This window comes from Danio rerio, chromosome 2, assembly GCF_052040795.2.
Source record: "Danio rerio strain M-AB ecotype USA chromosome 2, GRCz13ab, whole genome shotgun sequence".
Taxonomy (NCBI): Eukaryota; Metazoa; Chordata; class Actinopteri; order Cypriniformes; family Danionidae; genus Danio; species Danio rerio.
The window spans coordinates 35,026,443-35,045,845 of NC_141022.1; the positions used below are offsets into that span (position 1 = coordinate 35,026,443).

General features: G+C 34.5%; 3 protein-coding genes across 7 annotated transcripts in view; 1 reads left to right on the plus strand and 2 right to left on the minus strand.

Annotated features, from left to right (window-relative positions):
- Positions 1–1,045: 1,045 nt before the first annotated feature.
- ackr4a (atypical chemokine receptor 4a) lies at positions 1,046–5,171 on the plus strand. The gene is made up of 2 exons (XM_087241015.1): positions 1,046–1,259; positions 2,969–5,171. The coding sequence occupies exons 1-2, from the start codon at positions 1,173–1,175 to the stop codon at positions 4,067–4,069; spliced, it is 1,188 nt and encodes a 395-aa protein (XP_087097141.1). The 5' UTR covers positions 1,046–1,172; the 3' UTR covers positions 4,070–5,171.
- Positions 5,172–6,453: 1,282 nt separating this feature from the next.
- On the minus strand, positions 6,454–16,069 carry e2f5 (E2F transcription factor 5). 3 transcript variants are annotated; one of them, NM_001197300.1, is made up of 8 exons: positions 15,759–16,069; positions 14,218–14,327; positions 13,883–14,044; positions 10,571–10,679; positions 10,164–10,449; positions 9,415–9,549; positions 9,290–9,328; positions 6,454–7,641 (listed from the first exon to the last, which is right to left on the minus strand). In NM_001197300.1, exons 1-8 carry the CDS (start codon positions 15,897–15,899, stop codon positions 7,532–7,534), a joined length of 1,092 nt encoding a protein of 363 aa, NP_001184229.1. In that variant the 5' UTR covers positions 15,900–16,069; the 3' UTR covers positions 6,454–7,531.
- Positions 16,070–16,987: 918 nt separating this feature from the next.
- The window catches only part of lrrcc1 (leucine rich repeat and coiled-coil centrosomal protein 1), a 280,861-nt gene continuing 278,445 nt past the window's right edge, over positions 16,988–19,403 (minus strand). For all 3 annotated transcript variants that reach the window (XM_087241006.1, XM_087241005.1, XM_087241007.1), the window contains exons 18-20: positions 18,140–18,277; positions 17,918–18,053; positions 16,988–17,411 (exon numbers count right to left, since the gene is read on the minus strand). In XM_087241006.1, the coding sequence (XP_087097132.1) occupies positions 17,301–17,411; positions 17,918–18,053; positions 18,140–18,277 (385 nt within the window). In that variant the 3' untranslated portion in view covers positions 16,988–17,300. The remainder of the gene's footprint in view (positions 17,412–17,917; positions 18,054–18,139; positions 18,278–19,403) is intronic.

The following is a 19,403-nucleotide window of genomic DNA, read 5'->3' on the forward strand; positions in this document are numbered from 1 at the left end:
AGGTTGCTTGTTTGAGCCTCGGCTGGGTCATTTGGCATTTCTGTGTGGAGTTTGCATGTTCTCCCCGTGTTCGCATGGGTTTCTTCAAGATGCTCCGGTTTCCCCTACCGTCCAAAGATAAGTGCTATAGGTGAATTGGGTAAGCTAAAGTGTCCATAGTGTATGTGTGAACGAGTGTGTATGGACATTTTCCAGTAAAGGTGTTGCAGGTGGAAGAGCATCTGCTGCGTAAAACATATACTGGATAAGTTGGCCGTTCATTACAATGTGATGACCCCAGATTAATAAAGGGACTAGGCCAAAAAGAAAATGAATGAATAATTCTTTATTATTATTGTTGTTGTTGTTGTTGTTATTATTATTATTATTATCAATATAAACTTTAAAGGGCACCTATGATGAAAATCAGGTTTTATAAGCAGTTTGGACAGAACTGAGTGTAGGTATAGTGTGTCCACAATCATATAGGGTGATATAAACACAATAAGTCTCTTTTTTTAATTTCCTGACATTAAAATAGGATCCGAATTCCTCCCATTTTTAGGGCACAACATGACGTAGAGTGCAGTTTTCCTGGCCCACCGAACTGATTGACAGACCCGTGCTAACGTGTCTAGTAACACATATAACATACTAATAAGATCTGTTCAGCTCGCTGTGATCATCAGTCATCATCAAATGTGATCAAGTGATTAAATGTGAAACTTTTTTAAAACAATGCATGTTTGTGAAGAATTACAGCAATTTTACTGAGAAACATTGATGGGGAGAACTAGCATTAAAGGCACAGGCAAAAAAAAAAAAAAAAAAAGCTACATTGAGTTCAGAGCAGAAAATCCAGTATTCTGAAAGCTATAATTAATAATCTGATGGATGTTTTGAGCTGAAACTGTACAGACACATTCTGGAGACAAAAGATTTATACTAACACTTTTTTTAAAGAAATAAAAAAAAATGTGCATGAAATAAGTGCATGCATATTCAATTTTGATTATATGACCATCTTGTTTCAGTTGAGCCTGCTATGCATTACAGTTTTTATCTCATGTGCAGTCTAATATTGTGTCTGTAAGACTTAGTGGGCATGTTTGCTGTGCATGTTTGTTGGAAACTTACTTAAATCACAGATTGGCTGAGTGTATGGTGAGGTGTGGGAGTCAAACCCTTCATGTATGAGTCAGAGTAAACAGACTGTTTTACAGGAAGAGCAGACAGAAACGATCCACTCTGCCTTCAGGCAAAGCTTCAACCCTTTCGAGGTAAGAAAGGCATGGCATTTTCAGTTTTAGAAGATTATTTTGTTTTTAAGTAGAAGTTTAATAAGATCAAGATGTTAGCTGGTGAAATAGCATGCAGTTTGGCAGATAAGACTTAAACAAAAGAAATAAATTAGGATAAACAATTATGAACCCTTAAAAACGTGCATATCTGCTATTTGAAAATAACTCTTGGTTTTCAATTTTGTAGATTAGTATGAAATAAAACACATTTATAGTCTTTAAATAAGCTAAATTACATTAAACTAATTTGGAAGTTTTAAAATAATTGAAAGTGTTAAGAATCTTTGGCAACGCGTTCAGACAAAAAGAGAAAAATAAAAACATGAAAAGTGGTTTTAATAAGAAACGTGTAACTTTTAGTAAATAAGCTTGCGCAGGAAACCTTGGGAGTGTTTACAACATTTAACTGATATGCATCCCTTCTTTCAGTTTATCTGTGATTTGAAGCATGCATAAAAGGGCATTTGATAATAAAGATTGGGAATGTTTGGAATGGCTGTTACATGCCTGAGGCAGTAAAACATCTCGTCTGGCAACCATATGCTTTTCAACTGTATCAGTACTTGCGTTTTTTTTTTTTGTTTGTTTTTTGCAATTCTCACCGTTTTATTATTATTTTATTATTGTTAATAAAACATGCACCCTAAAAATATATATATAATGAAATATATGAATTCAACTACCCCACCCCTTTATCATGCAGTCTCTTATTTAAACTGGGGTCTCCAACGAATAGAAGTTGACAGAAAAAAATAAATAAATAAAAATACATTATCAAGTATCAATTATATAAAAGGCAATCATTCTGGATCCTGATCATTGTTTTTGTGCAATAAACACAGAGATTTTGTCAGCAGCTGATGTCCAGATCTTTTTAATGTACTCATTTGTACCAAGTTCACTCAAGCTGTGGATGATTCCAACATTATAATGTCCTGAAGCCAGCCAGACAACCAGCTTTTGTAGCTTTGTTAGATTCAACGTAGAATCAATCGCTGAATAATAGAATGGAAGGATTCACTGGTACAAGATATTCAATAATTTTAGATAACATAACACATACTGGATTCCAAACTTTTGGTATCTTTCCAAATTCCACATCACATGAAAAAAGATCCAAGATCCTGGTCAGGACATTTATCAGAGAGAGGAATAAAGGAGGCATTGATACAATGTCTTTTGAGTGGGGTCCAGTAGGTTCTTTGACAAAAGACAGGATTAATCTATTGGTGATTGGGGTTATTAGATGAACAAAATGTTCTGAGGGCATCACGTTGACACAGTGGGTAGCACAATTAAGGCTGAAGGCCACTGGTTCAAGTCCCGGCTGGGTCAGTTGGCATTTCTGTGTGGACCTTGTCATGTATGCGTAGATTTCCTTCAGGTGCTCCGGTTTTCCTCTGGTTTGCTGGATAAGTTGGCCGTTTATTCTGTGGCGACCCCTGATTAATAAAGGGACTAAGCTGAAAAGAATATGAATAAATAAAAAAATGTTCTGTCATACTCTGTTTGACATCCTCTTCTAGTTGACAATCAGATTCCCAACTGCGCTGTATAGCTAAATGCTTTGCGATAGCCTTTAACGCCTTCTTGTACATCCATGAGGTAAATGATAAGTAGAGGACAGATCAAGTACTTGCCTTTTTTGAATGTATAAAAACCCCCTTAAACCTTGCTTTCATTTTCAGAGAATGGAGAACTCCGAGGAGCATTTCTACGATTACCCAGAGTATGAAAACAGCAGCTCTAACTTCAGCTATGATGACTATCAGACCATCTGCGAGAAAGGCGACGTTCGCTCCTTTGCAAGAATCTTCCTCCCAGCTGTTTTTGGCTTATCTCTAGTGATTGGTTTAGCAGGCAATGCTCTGATTGTGGCAGTCTATGCATACTGCAAGCAACTGAAAACAATGACTGACACATTTATACTCCACCTGGCAGTTGCAGACCTTCTCTTGCTCCTAACGTTGCCCTTTTGGGCAGTCGATGCGGTCCATGGCTGGCAGCTCGGGATAACCATCTGTAAACTCGTATCTGGTCTGTACACCATCAACTTCACCTGTAGCATGATGCTTTTGGCCTACATCAGCATGGATCGGTATTTGGCATTGTCGGTGGGATCCAGAAACCAAGGCCTTGGACGTGTTTTTCAAAAGCAGCATTGTGGAAAACTCTGTGTGGTGGTTTGGATGGCTGCGTTTCTTCTCGGCATCCCTGATTTGGTGTTTTCAACAGTCAGAGAACTCCCTCATAAAAAAAGCTGCCTTGCGATGTATCCGTCAGACATGGCGCTCAGGGCTAAAGCTAGTTTGGAAATGGTGGAGGTAGTGATTGGGTTTCTGCTACCTTTACTAGTGATGTTGTTCTGCTACACCCGTGTAGGTCGAGCTCTGCTGAAGCTCTCAGAGGATAGAAAGTGGAAGAAGTGGCAGTACATCCGTGTTTTGCTGGCGATGGTGGGAGTTTTCCTGGTCACGCAGTTGCCCTACAATGTGGTTAAGTTCTGCCGGGCTTTAGATATCATGTATACATTTGTCACTCACTGTGGGGTTAGTAAAAAGCTGGATTGGGCTACTCAGATCACAGAGAGCTTGGCACTTACGCACTGCTGTCTAAATCCTGTTGTATATACTTTCGTTGGTTCCTCCTTCAGACAGCATGTTTTGAAGTGTGCCAAAGACTTTGGAGACAGAGGAAGGAGGTTGGCACATGCGAGGGAGCAACAGGAAGTAAATATTTCATTGAATTCTCATTCGCACTCCCGAGACACCAGCACTTTCTCCATTTGAGCATTAGGAATGAAGAGTTGTAGATGTTTACCAGACTGTGGAGGATCTGCACCATCTGCAGCTTTGGAAATGTGTACACAAAGTGACAGAATGGAGCTTTGTTTCAGAGCGTTTTGACCAGAAGAGTAAATTCTTTCTCGAGTAAATGCTGAGACGCAAGATGTCAACAGTCGAGTTGGTATCGAAAAGAACAACAAAGAAAGATCAAGCTCTGCGGAGTGATATGAGAGACATGGACTTGTGTGGATTGATGGTTGATTCAAGTCATAGCATGCTTGGGTAGACATATAAGACGCCATGTTTATTTGGACTGCATACCATAATGGTATACTGGCAGGGGCATACGCATACGTCAAGATTTTTTGTTTTCATGACAATTGATATGATATGGAAGGCAATCAGGGCCAGAAATCTTTTTTTAATTTTTATTATTTTATAGGGGTTTCTTACCTTTAAACAGGACAGTATAAATAGAAAAGTGTGGGAGGCAGAGAGAGGGTAAGGATAGGCAAAGGACCTCGAGCCGTGAATCGAACTAGGCTCACCGTGAGAGAACCCTGACATAGTTGAAATGCATTTAGGCATAAACTAGAAATACATTTAACATTGCCACCTTAATAAGATCAGTCTGTGCTTTGTTATGCACACTTAAAAGGAGCAATACAAAATTGCTTCCTCTACACTAGTTAAGATCTGCATGCTTGCACTATAAAAAACTCAAGCTCTGTCTAGTATCGGTCTGAGAGTTGCAGACTTCTTAAAAAGACTTAACTATGTCATCAGGTGCTTAAGTTACTTTGATCCACGCAAGTTATGAAAGACTATGAAATTTTGTCCTGCAAGCACAAAGCATATCAGCATATCTGCATGATCAAAGCTCTGCCTTAACATGGTCAAGCTCGGTGTGATGACAATAAAATGTAAAAACTTTGGGTCCTGATTGCCTTTCACACCATTTGTACATGCATGAATAAGAATAAAGTAATAGACTGACCTGAAAGTTTGCATTTATGCGTACGAAAGATGATTTCAAGACTGTGTGTGATGTATCTTTTTCTACATAACCATCTGCAAAATTATGAATAAAAAGAAGTTTTCTAAACTTGTAAAATATTGCTGGCATGACTTTAATAAACCAGGATGCACTAGTTCCATAGAAAGCAGCAAATATGAATGAATATCAAAGCACTAAATACCACAACTGACTAATCAGAATCACGCTCTCTAGACGAATAACCTATCAGAACAAAGACAACAGAAAACAGTTTTTGACCCTATCATTATTATGGAAGAATGTTCTTGTTTACATAAGCTCATCATGTTCGCTGTTTTGATCATTCAGTGTTTAAATCATAGGGTGTTTTTCGTTTGGCTGTAATAACATCATAGTGCATGATTGGTCATTTTGCACATCTGCACCATTTCAGTTTGAAATGTTTTGGCACAGTTCTGCAATATCTAGTTTCACAATGATCAAAGATGTTTGAAAGAATTTCAGGAGACGCAGATTAGCATTCTGCAAAAATCTTGGCTCACTTCAATGGGTCACGAGGGTAAAATCTCATTTGTATTAACTCCAGCTGCACAATCCAAACAAACCTTTACAAAACAAATCTTCCACCATACATGTAAAGGCCTAACTGATTTTCAAATGATACTCCAACAAAGAAAAGCATATGGAACTGGAGATAAACAGTTTATATCCTAAAAAAATAAGACATATAGGCTTTTCTGTGCCATAGTCATACTTGAGCAAATAAAATTTTATTTAGGCCGAGCAAAAATATTCAATTTGGTGCTGATATAATATTTAAAACAGAACGAATAGGAACATTATATCACTATCAGCTAATAACATGTCTTAGCAAGATAATATTTACATTTTTACAAAATATATACAATTTACAATTTCGTTATCTTTAAAATTCAGTTTTTATGAGCCCTGTTTTATTGTTTGGGGAGCTGAGGAAAACCAAAATATATGTTATACATTTTAATATAATTTTGTTTATGTGAATAAACGAGTAAACTTAAGTTACTTCACACGTTTACGAGAAAACCCCACATTTACATCAAAATAATTTAATGAAGTTTCTTTTACTGTATAAAGTAGATAGCGTTCAACTGTTTTTAAATATTAAACAGTACAACTGGTTTAGTTAAAAAAAGAAAAGTCTTGCAGGTACAAAAGAAAAGGCAGCAAAGAAATTTCATCTGTGTTTTTGCTACCACCTTCTGGTCTGTTAAGGTCATAACTTAGGTTTGTTAAAAAATGACATAGCCCTTTTCATTTTTAAATCTGCTGTCCAAACACTGCTGTGTGTGAAACAAATAAAACCTTAAGAAAGATAAATAAATAGAGAGAAAGTGAGACAACTCAAAAGAATGCTTCATGTGTGTTATATTGTAGTGCTACAAACAAACCTTTCAACACCAAACATAAGTGATCACAATACTTGAGCAATAACAAGCGTTTCATATACATACACACATATATAAAAAACTTTGGTTAAAAAATGTGCAACAGAACAAAAAAACATTGCTCTTTTGATTAGAAAACTATACAAAGAAAATAGTTACTTACAAACTGTGTAAGGCACAATCTTGGAATGCAATGTAGAAACAAAGATTATCCAAGGCAGCTTTATGTCCTCTAAAGAACAATATAGTACAAAATTATAATCATTTCCCTTTTTTAAATAGTTAGGATTGCCTCTACACAAACAAACAAACAAAAATCAGCTTTTCACAACAAGGTGAACAACAGTGATATACCAACATGGCAGTCAGTAACAAAGACAAACAAAAACGCAATATAAATATACACAGTGGAGTGCTGATTAAATAGTTAAGAAACAAACAAATCAAACTGTTCAAATCGTTATGTGTGCTGTTAAATAATATTATTCATTTTCATGTCTACTGCTTGCAATATGTGGTAAAAAAATATAAAGGTTAGAACTTTAGTATCATGAATAAGAAAAAAACAGATTGTTTTTGGCACATGTTCCAACAAGTGAACAGCCAAATCTTAAAGTGTATCATGTTTGGGTGGTTTTAATTCCTCAGATTACATTCAGGCTTCCCTCCATTCACCTCTATGAAATGCACCATCACTCATCGGGAACAATGGGTGAGGTAAAAAAAATACAAAAAAATGAAACCAAACTAACGACTGTATCAAACAAAATAACAATAGAGTCTACAGTTTGGGTGGGAGGGTTCAATCTTTCCTGTCTCTTTCTCTGAAACATTAGTCATGGTTGAAAGCAGACAGGACAACACTGTTAAAGACTTGCTAAGGATGAAGTGTGAATGAATGTGAAACTGAGTGCAAGCCAAAGTTCAAGGTTCAGGAAGTGTGGCAGGAATGCAGCCGTTGGCAGTGGGGGAAAGAGACTCGTTACCTCTGCATTTGTCCTTTGAGAATAAAGTGTGGATCAGTGTGACACGAATCATGTTCTAGTAGTTAAGAATCTGTACATCAAACAGGTCACAGACTCCCTCGTTGTCATCCAGGTTGAAACTGTAGTCCACACCAGGGTTGGGTGACAGTCTTAACAATGGGAAAACTGGCAAGAGTAAAAAAAAAAAAATAATTATTTGGTTTGTCCAATTTACATGTACAAAAACAAACTGGAAATACACATACTGTCTTCCTGTTCAAAAGTCAGTTTTTTGTTTTCAGTTTTTTTTTTTTTCATCTCATCATGGCAAAGATTTCTGCTCATTATAATACACATGCAGCTGAGGATGTGACAATAAAAGTGATTTATTTATCAACACAGTAAAAATGGCAATAATCATATTTTTAAACATAAAAAAAAAAAACATTTTGTATTACCAATAATGCAAATAGTTGCTGTTTATTTTTTGTGATAAAATAATACATTTTTCAGGATTTTTTCAAGATGAGAATCTAATTTTAGGTAAAACAAAATTGATAGAGGTAGCTGCCCTTTAATCCTCTATGCAGGAAAACCCTGATACAGATACACACATAGGTCCAAAGAACGAAAAAAGCATGATATCTGTAATATAGTTTATTTTTATCATTATAATTCTATTGACCTTATTTTTAAATTGGGAAGCGCACTCGATTTTGCGATTGTTCTGGAACTTTCGATTCAGTTGCTTATGGGAGAAATGACTTGGAATAATAAACAGCAGAAAACGGTCAAACTACTTGCTCTACAAACAAGTGTGTCCATGGCTATACACATAAAGCAAAATAATATAATAAGAAAATATCAGTTTGCAACATTAAGCAGCACAACAAGTTGTTTTAACGTCTAAAAATTAATAGAAGTGAATAAGACCAGAAGTCTCGAGCCAAAGAGATTCAAATGGCTGCGCCTGCTCGTATGCGAAGAATAAGGTCAATACATTAGAATGGGTCTGGTTTCATTTTTATGAAATGTTCCCTAAATAATAAAAATAACATCCTATATTTTTGTACCATGAGTTACAGAAGACACTCACTAAAATGTCACTATCTTACTAGATACATTTAGAACAATATTAATTTAATGACATATTTAAAGAATCAAAATATTTGTTTAAATCCTTATAATTGACACTTGATTTTTAGCAAGAAGTTTTTAATCTTTTGAAAATGATTTAGCATACCAAGTTAAAAATCTGATAATATTTCTTATCAAGTGAAGGTTTAAACTAAGCATTTTGTTTATTTTTTTCCACAATAAAGTAAACAATACACTTGCTTTTAATTAGCCTTTTATGTGTATAGTCACATTTATAAATGCAGACACCAAGATCTGAAGTCTTATATGTGATCCATAGACACATACCTACATATAATATTAAAAGAAAAATAAATAAATAAATATGGTAAGTTAATACTTATTAAAAGCATATTAATATTTTTGCTGTTGTTAGCTCGAAATTTTGTGGAAAAATAGCACATTTTTGTTGAAGTTCACAAAAGGAGTTAATTTTAGATTCTATTGCTATACATCTCAAAGCTAAAAATGAGCCCATAATAAAAGTCATGCACAGAAGGAAGGCCTTGAGAAGAACCATCACTCAGCTGTAGGAATCCATCCTCCTTTGGTGGGGAGATATTAAAACGATTTATCTACACTGCTAGCTTGATGATTAACTGATAAGGAGAGCACACAACAGTAAACTCCTTGTGACCACAAGAGGCCATTCAGAAGGCCAACAATGCAGATAAACGACAAAATTATTTTTACTTACCATCTGAGGACATCAATTCATCAATAAGGTTAGAAACTCCTAGAGGAAGGGAAAAAAAGCTGTTCAATATTTTCAAATAAATGCATAAAAAATACTCTGGAATAATCTTTTATTAGCTTGATCACCTTCTCTCTCATCCCTCATTTCTTCCAGCATGGACTGTAGATCCTGACCTCCCAATTCCCTCTGCTGTTCTTCAGGACCTCCTAGAGAGCTCTGCATCAACAAACACTGACTGGCAGGTGACTCTGGGTTGCATTCTTGGGGAAAAAAAACTATATTTAAATGATTGAGGATCTGTATTTTTATAAGAAAAAAAAAAAACAGCAAAACATTTATAATCTTACAGAAACATTAAGTTTTCAATGCTGCGGTTTTGAACTTTTTAATCATAGTCTCAGGTAAAAAAGTAATATATTATTGATGACATCTTCAATAACAAGAACAACAACAAAAAGAACAAAAACTAGGTTACAAGGAGATTAACTTTATCATCACAAAAAAAATCTAAATTACACGTTAAAATAATAAAATAGCAATAATTTTAATATATTATTCACCTTTTTATTGACTTTTATGACACATGAGGCAACTGCTTATCAAGATCAGTAATGTCAGCATTTCATATTGACAGAAAATTCATTAATTTAAACTACATAGCTATCCTCTTATATATACGTATTAAATAAACAAGAGACTTCCAAAACACATCACACTTACCCCAAACTCTCAACAGTAATATATATTCATAAATACTTATTAAAAGTATAATAAAAATATTTCCTCATCAAATCTAAACATGCAAAAAGAACAATGACAGGTATTACAAACATCAGTCACACAGTAAGTATTAAGGCCAATAAAAAGGCATTACCCATGTGCACATCAGGGGACGTGGAGGATGGTGTGAGCTGGTGCTCTGCAGCAGGACTTTTAAGCAGGCCGTGCTTTTGATCACAGAGATCAATAGAGGAGATGGGGAACCTCTGCAGTCCAGCTGGAGTGCTAGGAGGAGTCGGCATGGAAGAAATGTCATCTATAGGAGGAACCGAGACGACAACAGGCTTGGAGCAGCTCGTCTCTCTATTTATCAGCATCACCTGGATGGGAGCTGAGTGACTTCGCAGGTTCACCTGGTACTTCTTTTGACCATTGTGGCCCTGTCAAAATTGTAGACCAAAAAAAAAGGAGAAAAAGGTTAAATGAATTTCACATTTATGTTTCAGATTAAACCTTAAAATTGCTCTAAAAGACAAATGCATTGGTGTTGGTGTATCGTACCATTTCAGGCACTGGGACCTCTAGTTGAGTTCCTGATGGTGCCATGACAGCTAGAAGAGTGTCTCCGCTGAACGCATCACAGATGTCCTCATGCATCACATAGCTGTATGTATACAACACTAAGGAACCTGAACCAACGGCTAATAAAATTTCAACCATCTTGCACATTTTCATGTCAGAAAAGTCCATATGATACAGAGCCCCAAAAGGGACACAGTAATAAGAAAAATTTTAAAATAATAAAAATAATAATAAATAATAAAAAAAAAACTTTGCAATTGTTTGCAAAAATACATTCTTGGTTATTAACATACAGGGTAAACAACTATGTCAATGCTTCAAATCTTGGGAGATTGAATTTGTAAATGTAAATGAATAGATTTTTTCCCCCCCATCATCATATCCCTTTAAGTCAGGGTTATCAAATCCATTTTTAAACATCCCAACGTTTCTAATAGATGTGAAGTTGGTCCTGACACAATCATTACCTTGAGCTTACCCCATCAAGAGTACTTTGAAATCTACCTGCGGGCAAATGAAACACACCAAGTAAATGTGCACACTAGTTTAGGTGTGTACAATTAGAGCAGGAGCTACACTGTGCAGGACAGTGGCCTGCAGGAACAAGTTTGGACACTGCCGTCTTAGGTTGTAAGTACCATAACATTTCAAGTTTTGAGATAAAAACCTAAAGTTATGATTAAACCAGGTTGATCCAGAGTGGAATAACTGGTGGGGTGAGGGTTATGAAACTCTAGAATGAACCGCATTGGATTAGAGACTGGAAAAACTGGACTAGGGCCACTCAAATACCCAACACACATTCAAACAAGAACCAGCACTGCATTCAACATGTAATTAGGTGCACTCCTCTGACAATGGCATTTTTCTGGGACTGACAATCATTTAAAGACCCACCCCAAAATGGAGGAATATCAGACGAGAATGAGGGGGGAAAATTTACTAGTGCTTGTGACTCATACACTAGGCATATTTCGATTTCACATTTGCACACACCTTTATATATAGACTAGCAACAGACATGGTTTAAATGTGGCATAATATATACATAATTTTTTTAAAAGGTCAAGTGAACTAAGGGACTAGTTATATTAAGACAAAATTCAATACCTATAAATCTATGCAGATGAACACACAAACAGCTCTACAATTAAGGTAAACACATATTATATTGAATCATTATCACGAGGTTAGATTTAGTTTTTCTTTTCAAGTAATTTTTTTATTTCTTTATTAAGGCCACTTTAGGAATATATTTAAAAAAAGGTTTGAAGTGTTCATTAAACTGGTTTTTAAAATTATTTTCTGTCACAAATTAAATGTATATTACTTTCAAATATTTAAAATGTAAATAGCAACTAAAAAAAATTAAAAATTACATCTGATATTTGAAGAAATGTGATATTCCACAGTCAATTTATTGTTGAACATTTAAAATCACAATGTTCAGAATCACTCATACCCCTTTTAAATAATAAACAGAAAAGTCATTTCTTTTCTCTCATCTCCACAAGAAGTCTGGATGTCTGAAAACTTCTATTTGTTGACAATTATGGCCTAATGGCTTAATTTTGAGCGTAAACCCAGGGGTCTGTACCATGAAGCCAGATTAGCTGGCTGGCCGGTTAATTTTCAGATTACTTTGAAACAATTTTGAGCTTTAGGTACTATGAAGGTAGCTCAGCTCAGCATCTCCATAATACTATGGCAACAAAGAATGATGAAAGTTGTTATACAAAATTGGTGCAAAGTAAACTGAAAATTAAGTGACTAGGCAGCTAATCAGGCTTTATGGTACAGCCCTCTGGTCTTGAACTCTCTCTAAAAATTGTCAGGTTCAGATCAAGGCTTAGGGTGCTTTCACACTAGTACTTTTGGTCTGCACCCGGGTACGTTTGACATCATAGTATGGTATGTTTAGCTAGTGTGAACATGTCTTCTGAACTCAGGTGTGCACCCGTGAACCGTACCCAAATCTGAGTGATCTGGGGTACGGTTCATGCGAACTCTGGTACAGTTCACTTCTGATGTGGATGTAATCCTACCAAATAATGTAAGTGAACCACCAACCGTACAACCAACTATCATTTTCATAACGTACGTTCGTTTCGTTTGTTCGTGCGTGTGTGTTTGTGTGTCTGTCTGTGTCACGTTTCGTACCTTGGTGACACGCGCGGGACTGAGCCAGGGTAAACACAGTGATACCAGTTTTTCATCCAGTATGTTGTTGTAGTCGTTTTTCAGGATACCATCTACCTTAGAAAAGTGACCTGAATCACTGGCAGAGAATCATCCAAAAATCATGAAGTAGCTGTGCTTAAACTTTGGGATGGTATTCTTGGAATGGAATGATTAATCTTTATTAGACCAAATATAAGCAACACTCATGTGTCTGAAGATCGGCAATTTATTTTTGTCTGTTAATACAGAGACATCCAAATGTTTGAAAATGGGTTTGTAACTCTTGCCAGGCATTGACAATAGATCTCGACTGACTTTTTCCTTATATTTCCTGTTATTGTGAATCAGGAATGATTAATTTTTTAACAGACACAAATAAGAATTTCCATAATATTACGGCCTCATTAATTTATATGAAAACTATGATAGATTATATGTAGATATAGCCAACACATATAAGGACCTTTGTAAAACTAATAAAAAGTGAATACAATCAAAACTGAACTAACATAGTTTGTACAAGTAAAAAAATTAAATAAAATTGACTTTTGAATAACTGAATTTGAATTGAGCACAAGCATGTGTGTTTGTGTGTCTACGTATATAAAGTGCGTTTATTTTCAGAGGCACTTTGCTTGGATTGATAGACATTTTTCAGTTTAGAATGATATCCTACTGTTACAGTTGTGCAATCTAAATGAACAGTATGATAACTGGTGTAGATGTGAATGTGCCACAGCCTCTCATGCCCAAAATGCCTTTATTGCATTGCTAACCTCTGCATAATAAAATTAATTAAAGTACATTTAAACAACTTCTGGATTAACACATATGTCATATCCTATCATATGCCAACCAAACCATAAATATTAATCATTTTACATACTCCATGTTACCTGTATTTAAAAAAAAAAAAAAAAAAAAAAAAAGTTTACATTTTAGTTTTATGAAAGATTCATTTTATGACTTGTCGTAAAAACCACCTTCTGTGAGCGCAAAAGCTTTTTTGCAATATAGGAGTTTTTTTTAATGGACACATTTCCATTGGATGCGTTTTGCAATTTGCATAATTTGAAGGTTAATGGAAACGCCTACTGACAGTAAGGATATCTGCAGCTGTAGGGGTCTTCATTCAGTTGTTTGATGCTTTGTTGCAGACATGCTTTCTGCATGTCCAGCTCTCTTTCCTGAAGCTCCAGATCAGCGATATTCGCCTTGAGAAGTTCCACCTGCTCAAGAACCTCCTGAGGCTGGCAGCCTGTACTCTCCCCCCTAAACAAGATAAAGCAACTGCTTTGGAGATGGATGCAAAGGAGCATGCATGGTGCAAATTTAGCACACATTTAAAAAAAATGCACATAATTACATAAAGAAATATTGTATACATAAATACAATACGTCAGTACCATCAGCACTTTGTGGCACATCTTAATCTTTGAACTCACTTCCACTGAATGGTGTTTTTGGTCTTTTTTTCAATGAGTCCAATGCCTTCCAGGACATTGGTAATGTCATAGATTCTCCTCTTTTGTTTGACAGCCAAACTGTCAGCAGCCTATGGAAATAAATCACAATGTCATTATAAGCAATCATGCAGTTAGAAAACAGGAATTGGTTATTTGCGGGACCCAAAATAGCTTGTGTTGATATATACCACCTCATATCCAAACCGATATCATGAATAAGTGAAATAACTGTTTAAAAATAAAAATAACAATTTAATAAGAAAAAACTAATTGTAAACTAAAGTTAACTAATTGTATCAAATGACCAAATGATAATAAATGTATTTTCTCATGCAAACAACACACAAAAAAGTTTCACTTGTACCTCATTTCTGCATGAAAAACATTTATCTTTGCAGTTTTTCTAAATTGTAATTTTTCATTATGAAAGCACAGCAACTAAAGTGAATGTATTAAAATTTGATTTTTTTTTATTTTTGATGTACGAAAATCACAAGACTATGAATAACTACACCAAAACAACAGATCCCAAACCTGCTGGTGCAAATTTTAAGGGGCTTTGGGGGGATTGACCCCCCTAATTAGTTTTTAATATTAATAGTTTAATAGTTTTTTAATATTGAGAAATATTCCACTCTGATTTGCTTTTTAAATACTAATGTTAGTAATAAATATAATATTTAATATAAACCACCCCTATAATGATTCAAACCATTGTTAATGCATAATTGCACCAATCAGACTATTTGGAAAAAGTGGCAGATCTGGAGCACCAACAGACATCATGTTCATAAGACTTTGTTTTGTCGTAAAATAGGTGTTTGTGTCTATATTTAGCCTGAAAATAAAATCAAATTAGATGCATAGTTTGTAGTTTAACCTACAGTGACATTTGAAATAGCCAATCAGGGAATACTATAGGTCAGAAAACACAAAATATATCTCTCAAAACGCTGAAAACTTAAATACGTTTGATTAACAAACTAGATGTAATACATAAATGACTGAAGTATGTATGGCACAAACTAACCTTAACAGCAGACGCCCCAGATGTCAATGTATAATTCGCACACTGTTAAGCACATCTCATTTGTACATATAAACAGATTTGCAAAATTAAATTTGTATATCGTTTAGGTGCTTTATTTAGTACATTTTAGAGGAAAGTAACAGGTGTTTTAGGCTGAGTAAAATTTTCTCCAATGTTTTTACATGTTGCGCCTCTGCTGCCTCAAGCGTCAGGTAACAAACACCTGCTGTGAGAGAAAAATGGGTTTCTGTACAAACCCCCCTGACACAAGACACGACATTTCGATCTTTCATTTAACACTTTTAATCAACCTCGAACCAGAGCTTTAATGTTTCTGCATAACTCTATTACTAAACGCCTCAGTTTACGGCGAAAGTTCACTCAGGTGAGAGAGTTTCTTTGTGTACGTCCTGACTGAACTCCGCAGCCTGTCGACTTTCATTCATTCTCGTCACTCATTCATTCGGCTCGTAAATGTGTTTTAACCCACCACTTTGAGGTCGAGCACCCCATCTTTGGCCTCCTGGAGCAGGGTGACGAACTTGACTGTGAGGAGACCCAAACTCTTCTCGTGGCGACTGGACCCGTTCGGTGTCGAGTGAGGGAAACTTGCGCTGTTCGACTCGGCCATAACATCCAAACGCCCGGTGTTTACTGAGGTGACACAAAAAATGGCCTTTGTCCCGTGTGGAGGTGGACCTCAGTTTGGATGGCGGCGGTGAGGGGGAGCAGAATTCATCTCCAACACTTCTTTACCTCAGGCTACACTTCTACTGCTGATGGCTCGAGGCTTTTTAAATCAAAGGAAATGACGTTGGATTACAGTTACTATGACAACGTATTCGCTTGAGCGTTTGGCCAGAGCAGTTTTTTTTTATCAGACACGAAAACCCAAATAAGATCCACAAGTCCTAAATATACCGCTAACGTTCATTCAATTAAGATGTTTTCTAATAACGTTATAAATTGATCAAAAATATTACCTGCAATTTCTTGAAGTCACATTATTACATTTTTTTCCTGCGGATATTATTTCTTTCCATTTTTTTATTTCACTCATTTTAATACAACTTTGAGTTAATTTTTCTTCATTTGTATGTTTCTTGAAGTACTATATAATTTTATTTTAATAGGATTTAGGATTATCTGAGTCTTATTTAATTAAATGTGTATTTATTTTTATAATAAGACTAGTTAAATCCAGTTTTTTGTTGTTTATTTTATGTGAATGCATGTTTATGTATTAATCATAAAAATTCTAACAATAAAATATATTTTAATCCTATTTATTCATTGAAATCTTAATTTTTCTTTGTAAAAATTAAACTACTTTGCAGTAATATAATCTATTATTTATTTTAATCTAATATGTATGTTTAATTTAATCAAACTATTGGCATTCCAAAATTAGCTTATTCTACTGCCAATGTGCATTTATATATTTTTCATAAAATATTTCAAATACTAAATTTTTGATTATTCATTATTATTTATTTCAATGTTATTATATATTTGTTTTTTAATGAATTGCGTTAAATATTTTAATTTATTTACAATTTTATTTTCTCCAAATTTTCACAGACCACTTTGTGCCCAGTTTGCAAACCCCTGGTAGAGATTTGACCCACTTCAGTGCTTTGAGAAGTGTACATTTGAAAAAAATTTAATTAAATAAAAGAATTAACTAATGAATTAAAAAGAACACACTGTACAATGAACAACAAATGATTTATAATTTAATTAAAAAAATGTAAAAAAAGTGCATTATATGATACCGTACACTCAATGTACAGTTCAACAAAAATAACTTACTGATGTTTTGTATTTTTTCATTAAAAGACAGAAGTTTCACAGCTACGCCAGTTTTCTGTTAAAGAAAATGGGAGTAAAAAGCCAATAAGACAGCTAAACACAAAAGGCTAAACACTCAGATGCACAGTCTCAGTTCAGGCTATGTTCCTGTTTACACAACACAAGTCATGAAAATCTTTTCTTCCAAGTATTTTTGTCTTTAGGTTTGTAATGCATAGTGTTAAAAGTCTTTTAGCACTTGTGTGAGGCGTCTCATTTTCTCTTCCATTACCCTTTTGTTACTCTCAGTTTCCTCAAGCAGCTGGCGCATTTCCTCCTCCACCTGCAGAACCTGTGGTTAAAAAAATATATAGTCTTAAAAAAGCACTAGTTTACTCTTCATCATATTATTCTTCATCAGGAGATTCAATTAGTGGACAGTTGAAGCAATTTGCACATTAAAGGCTTCCTTAGAACTAGAGAATTATTGGAACTTTTTATTATTAAAAACAGATACATTAATTGGTTTAGTTGTTCTACTCTGTTTATATGGAATTCTAATAATATTTTAGAAATTAAAAATGTTCATTAAAAATTTAATTGTTTAAAATTTACATACTTTAGTTCAATAGTTTCATAGTGACATTTCTTTGTTAAATAGTTTTATTAGTATAGTTTTAAAATAATTCTAATATTAATAACATGCATTAATAATTATAAATCCTAAATGAATAAATAATAAAATGCAATATTAAAAAAATAATAATGGCACATACCTACAGTTTACACAAATGTATCAATATAAACAAAAATATAATAAATCCATCCTGAAATGCTAGTGTTATTTGGCAGTGATACCTTCTGATTGGCTTTTTCTATCTGTTTCTGTTTGTCATTTGCAAGTCTAAGTAGTTCCGCCTGATGTGAAGCTTGTAGAGACTCCAGTTGTCTACGAAATGCATCATCCACACAGTGAAGCTTCTCCACTGCCGCTCTAATAAAACAATAAATCAGTATAAATGTCTAAAAATCTGTTCTCCATTGGTCATATTAGGACTAGCAGCCCACCTTATACATTACCTGTGTGCTAGCGAAGCTTTGTCTCTTTCCTCAATCAGGGTTTTCTCCTTGGAATCAAAAGCCTCCTTCATCCGCTTCACCTGACTTTCCAGCCTGTTCAACACCTCTGCCTTTTCCTGCCATTTCTTACTTGAGGCCCTGCAAAAGCACAAGTTAGGTTTGAATTTAACAGATTACAATTGTGTGATGAGTGAGACATCAGCTGTCATTCTTTAAAACAATGATGTATTGTTCCATAATCAATAAGTAAATGAAATGGGTTATTAGTAGGGCCAGACAGAATCTGCTGACATTTTTTGCTACTCGTGCAGAATTTTGTAAAAAAAAAAAAAAAAAAATTTGTGGATTTAACCGTAATGATTTTGGGAGTATCGTAAATAAAAACCTAATATATTAAATAAAACATAATACCTTTTTAATTTTTACTTAATGTTTACAATGCAAATCCAATTAGATCCACTGAATTGGTAAACAAAGTCTCTCATATAATATATCTACTCAAAGACAGAAAATTTTACCTTTATAAACTGCATTGTAAATAAATCAAATGAACATTTTTATATTTGTCAATAATATTACTGAAATTAATTTAAAACTGAATTAATATGAATTTACACACACTTACACAAGTAAATAAATAGACTCAAAGGGCTAAAAATGTGCGGCTATCTGCATGCGCAGATTCCGTGTACGGGCCTAGCTATTAGTTATTGGTGATTATTCCATTAGAGTATATTAGTGCCTGCCCATTTTTAGCAATGATGTTTCTGAAAGTATTTTTCCTGTAGGGATTTTTTTTTTAAGTATTCATTAAGAGGGTTTCCATGCTTTTGAAAACAGCTTATTCAAGGACTTTTTGAAGTGCCATTAAATATAAATCAAGCACCATTGTAATTCACACCCCAAGCATATGTAGCGCTATAAAAGTCCTACCTGTACCTAAAGCCAGGCTCAGACCACAGGAGTTTTAGCCTGATTTATGTCTGATTTTCACCTCCTGAGAATCGGATATGAAATCCTCTTGAGGACTTCAATTGGTTCAGATTTTTGGTGCAGATTATCTGTTAATGTGAGTGTTTAAACATAGTATATCATAACATTTCACTTATACTTCATAGTCATTTTAAAAATGCCAGAGTGATGATTTTAGAATGAGTCATTTTTCAAAAAATTTAGACTGTTTTAAACATTTATTATTATAGGACTTTAATAAAAGTTACAGAATTCAAAACATTTATATTATGAAGTTTTTTATAAAATGTGT

Bases quoted from the DNA above. Each gene is read 5' to 3' on its own strand.
- ackr4a (XM_087241015.1), top strand. From the start codon at position 1,173: ATGAGTCAGAGTAAACAGACTGTTTTACAGGAAGAGCAGACAGAAACG. The intron at 1,260-2,968 runs GTAAGAAAGGCA...TTTCATTTTCAG, and splicing joins AAAGCTTCAACCCTTTCGAG to AGAATGGAGAACTCCGAGGA.
- e2f5 (NM_001197300.1), bottom strand. From the start codon at position 15,899: ATGGCCGAGTCGAACAGCGCAAGTTTCCCTCACTCGACACCGAACGGG. The intron at 10,450-10,570 runs GTACGATACACC...CAATTTTGACAG, and splicing joins AGGTCCCAGTGCCTGAAATG to GGCCACAATGGTCAAAAGAA. The intron at 9,550-10,163 runs GTAATGCCTTTT...TTTTTCCCCAAG, and splicing joins GTCCCCTGATGTGCACATGG to AATGCAACCCAGAGTCACCT.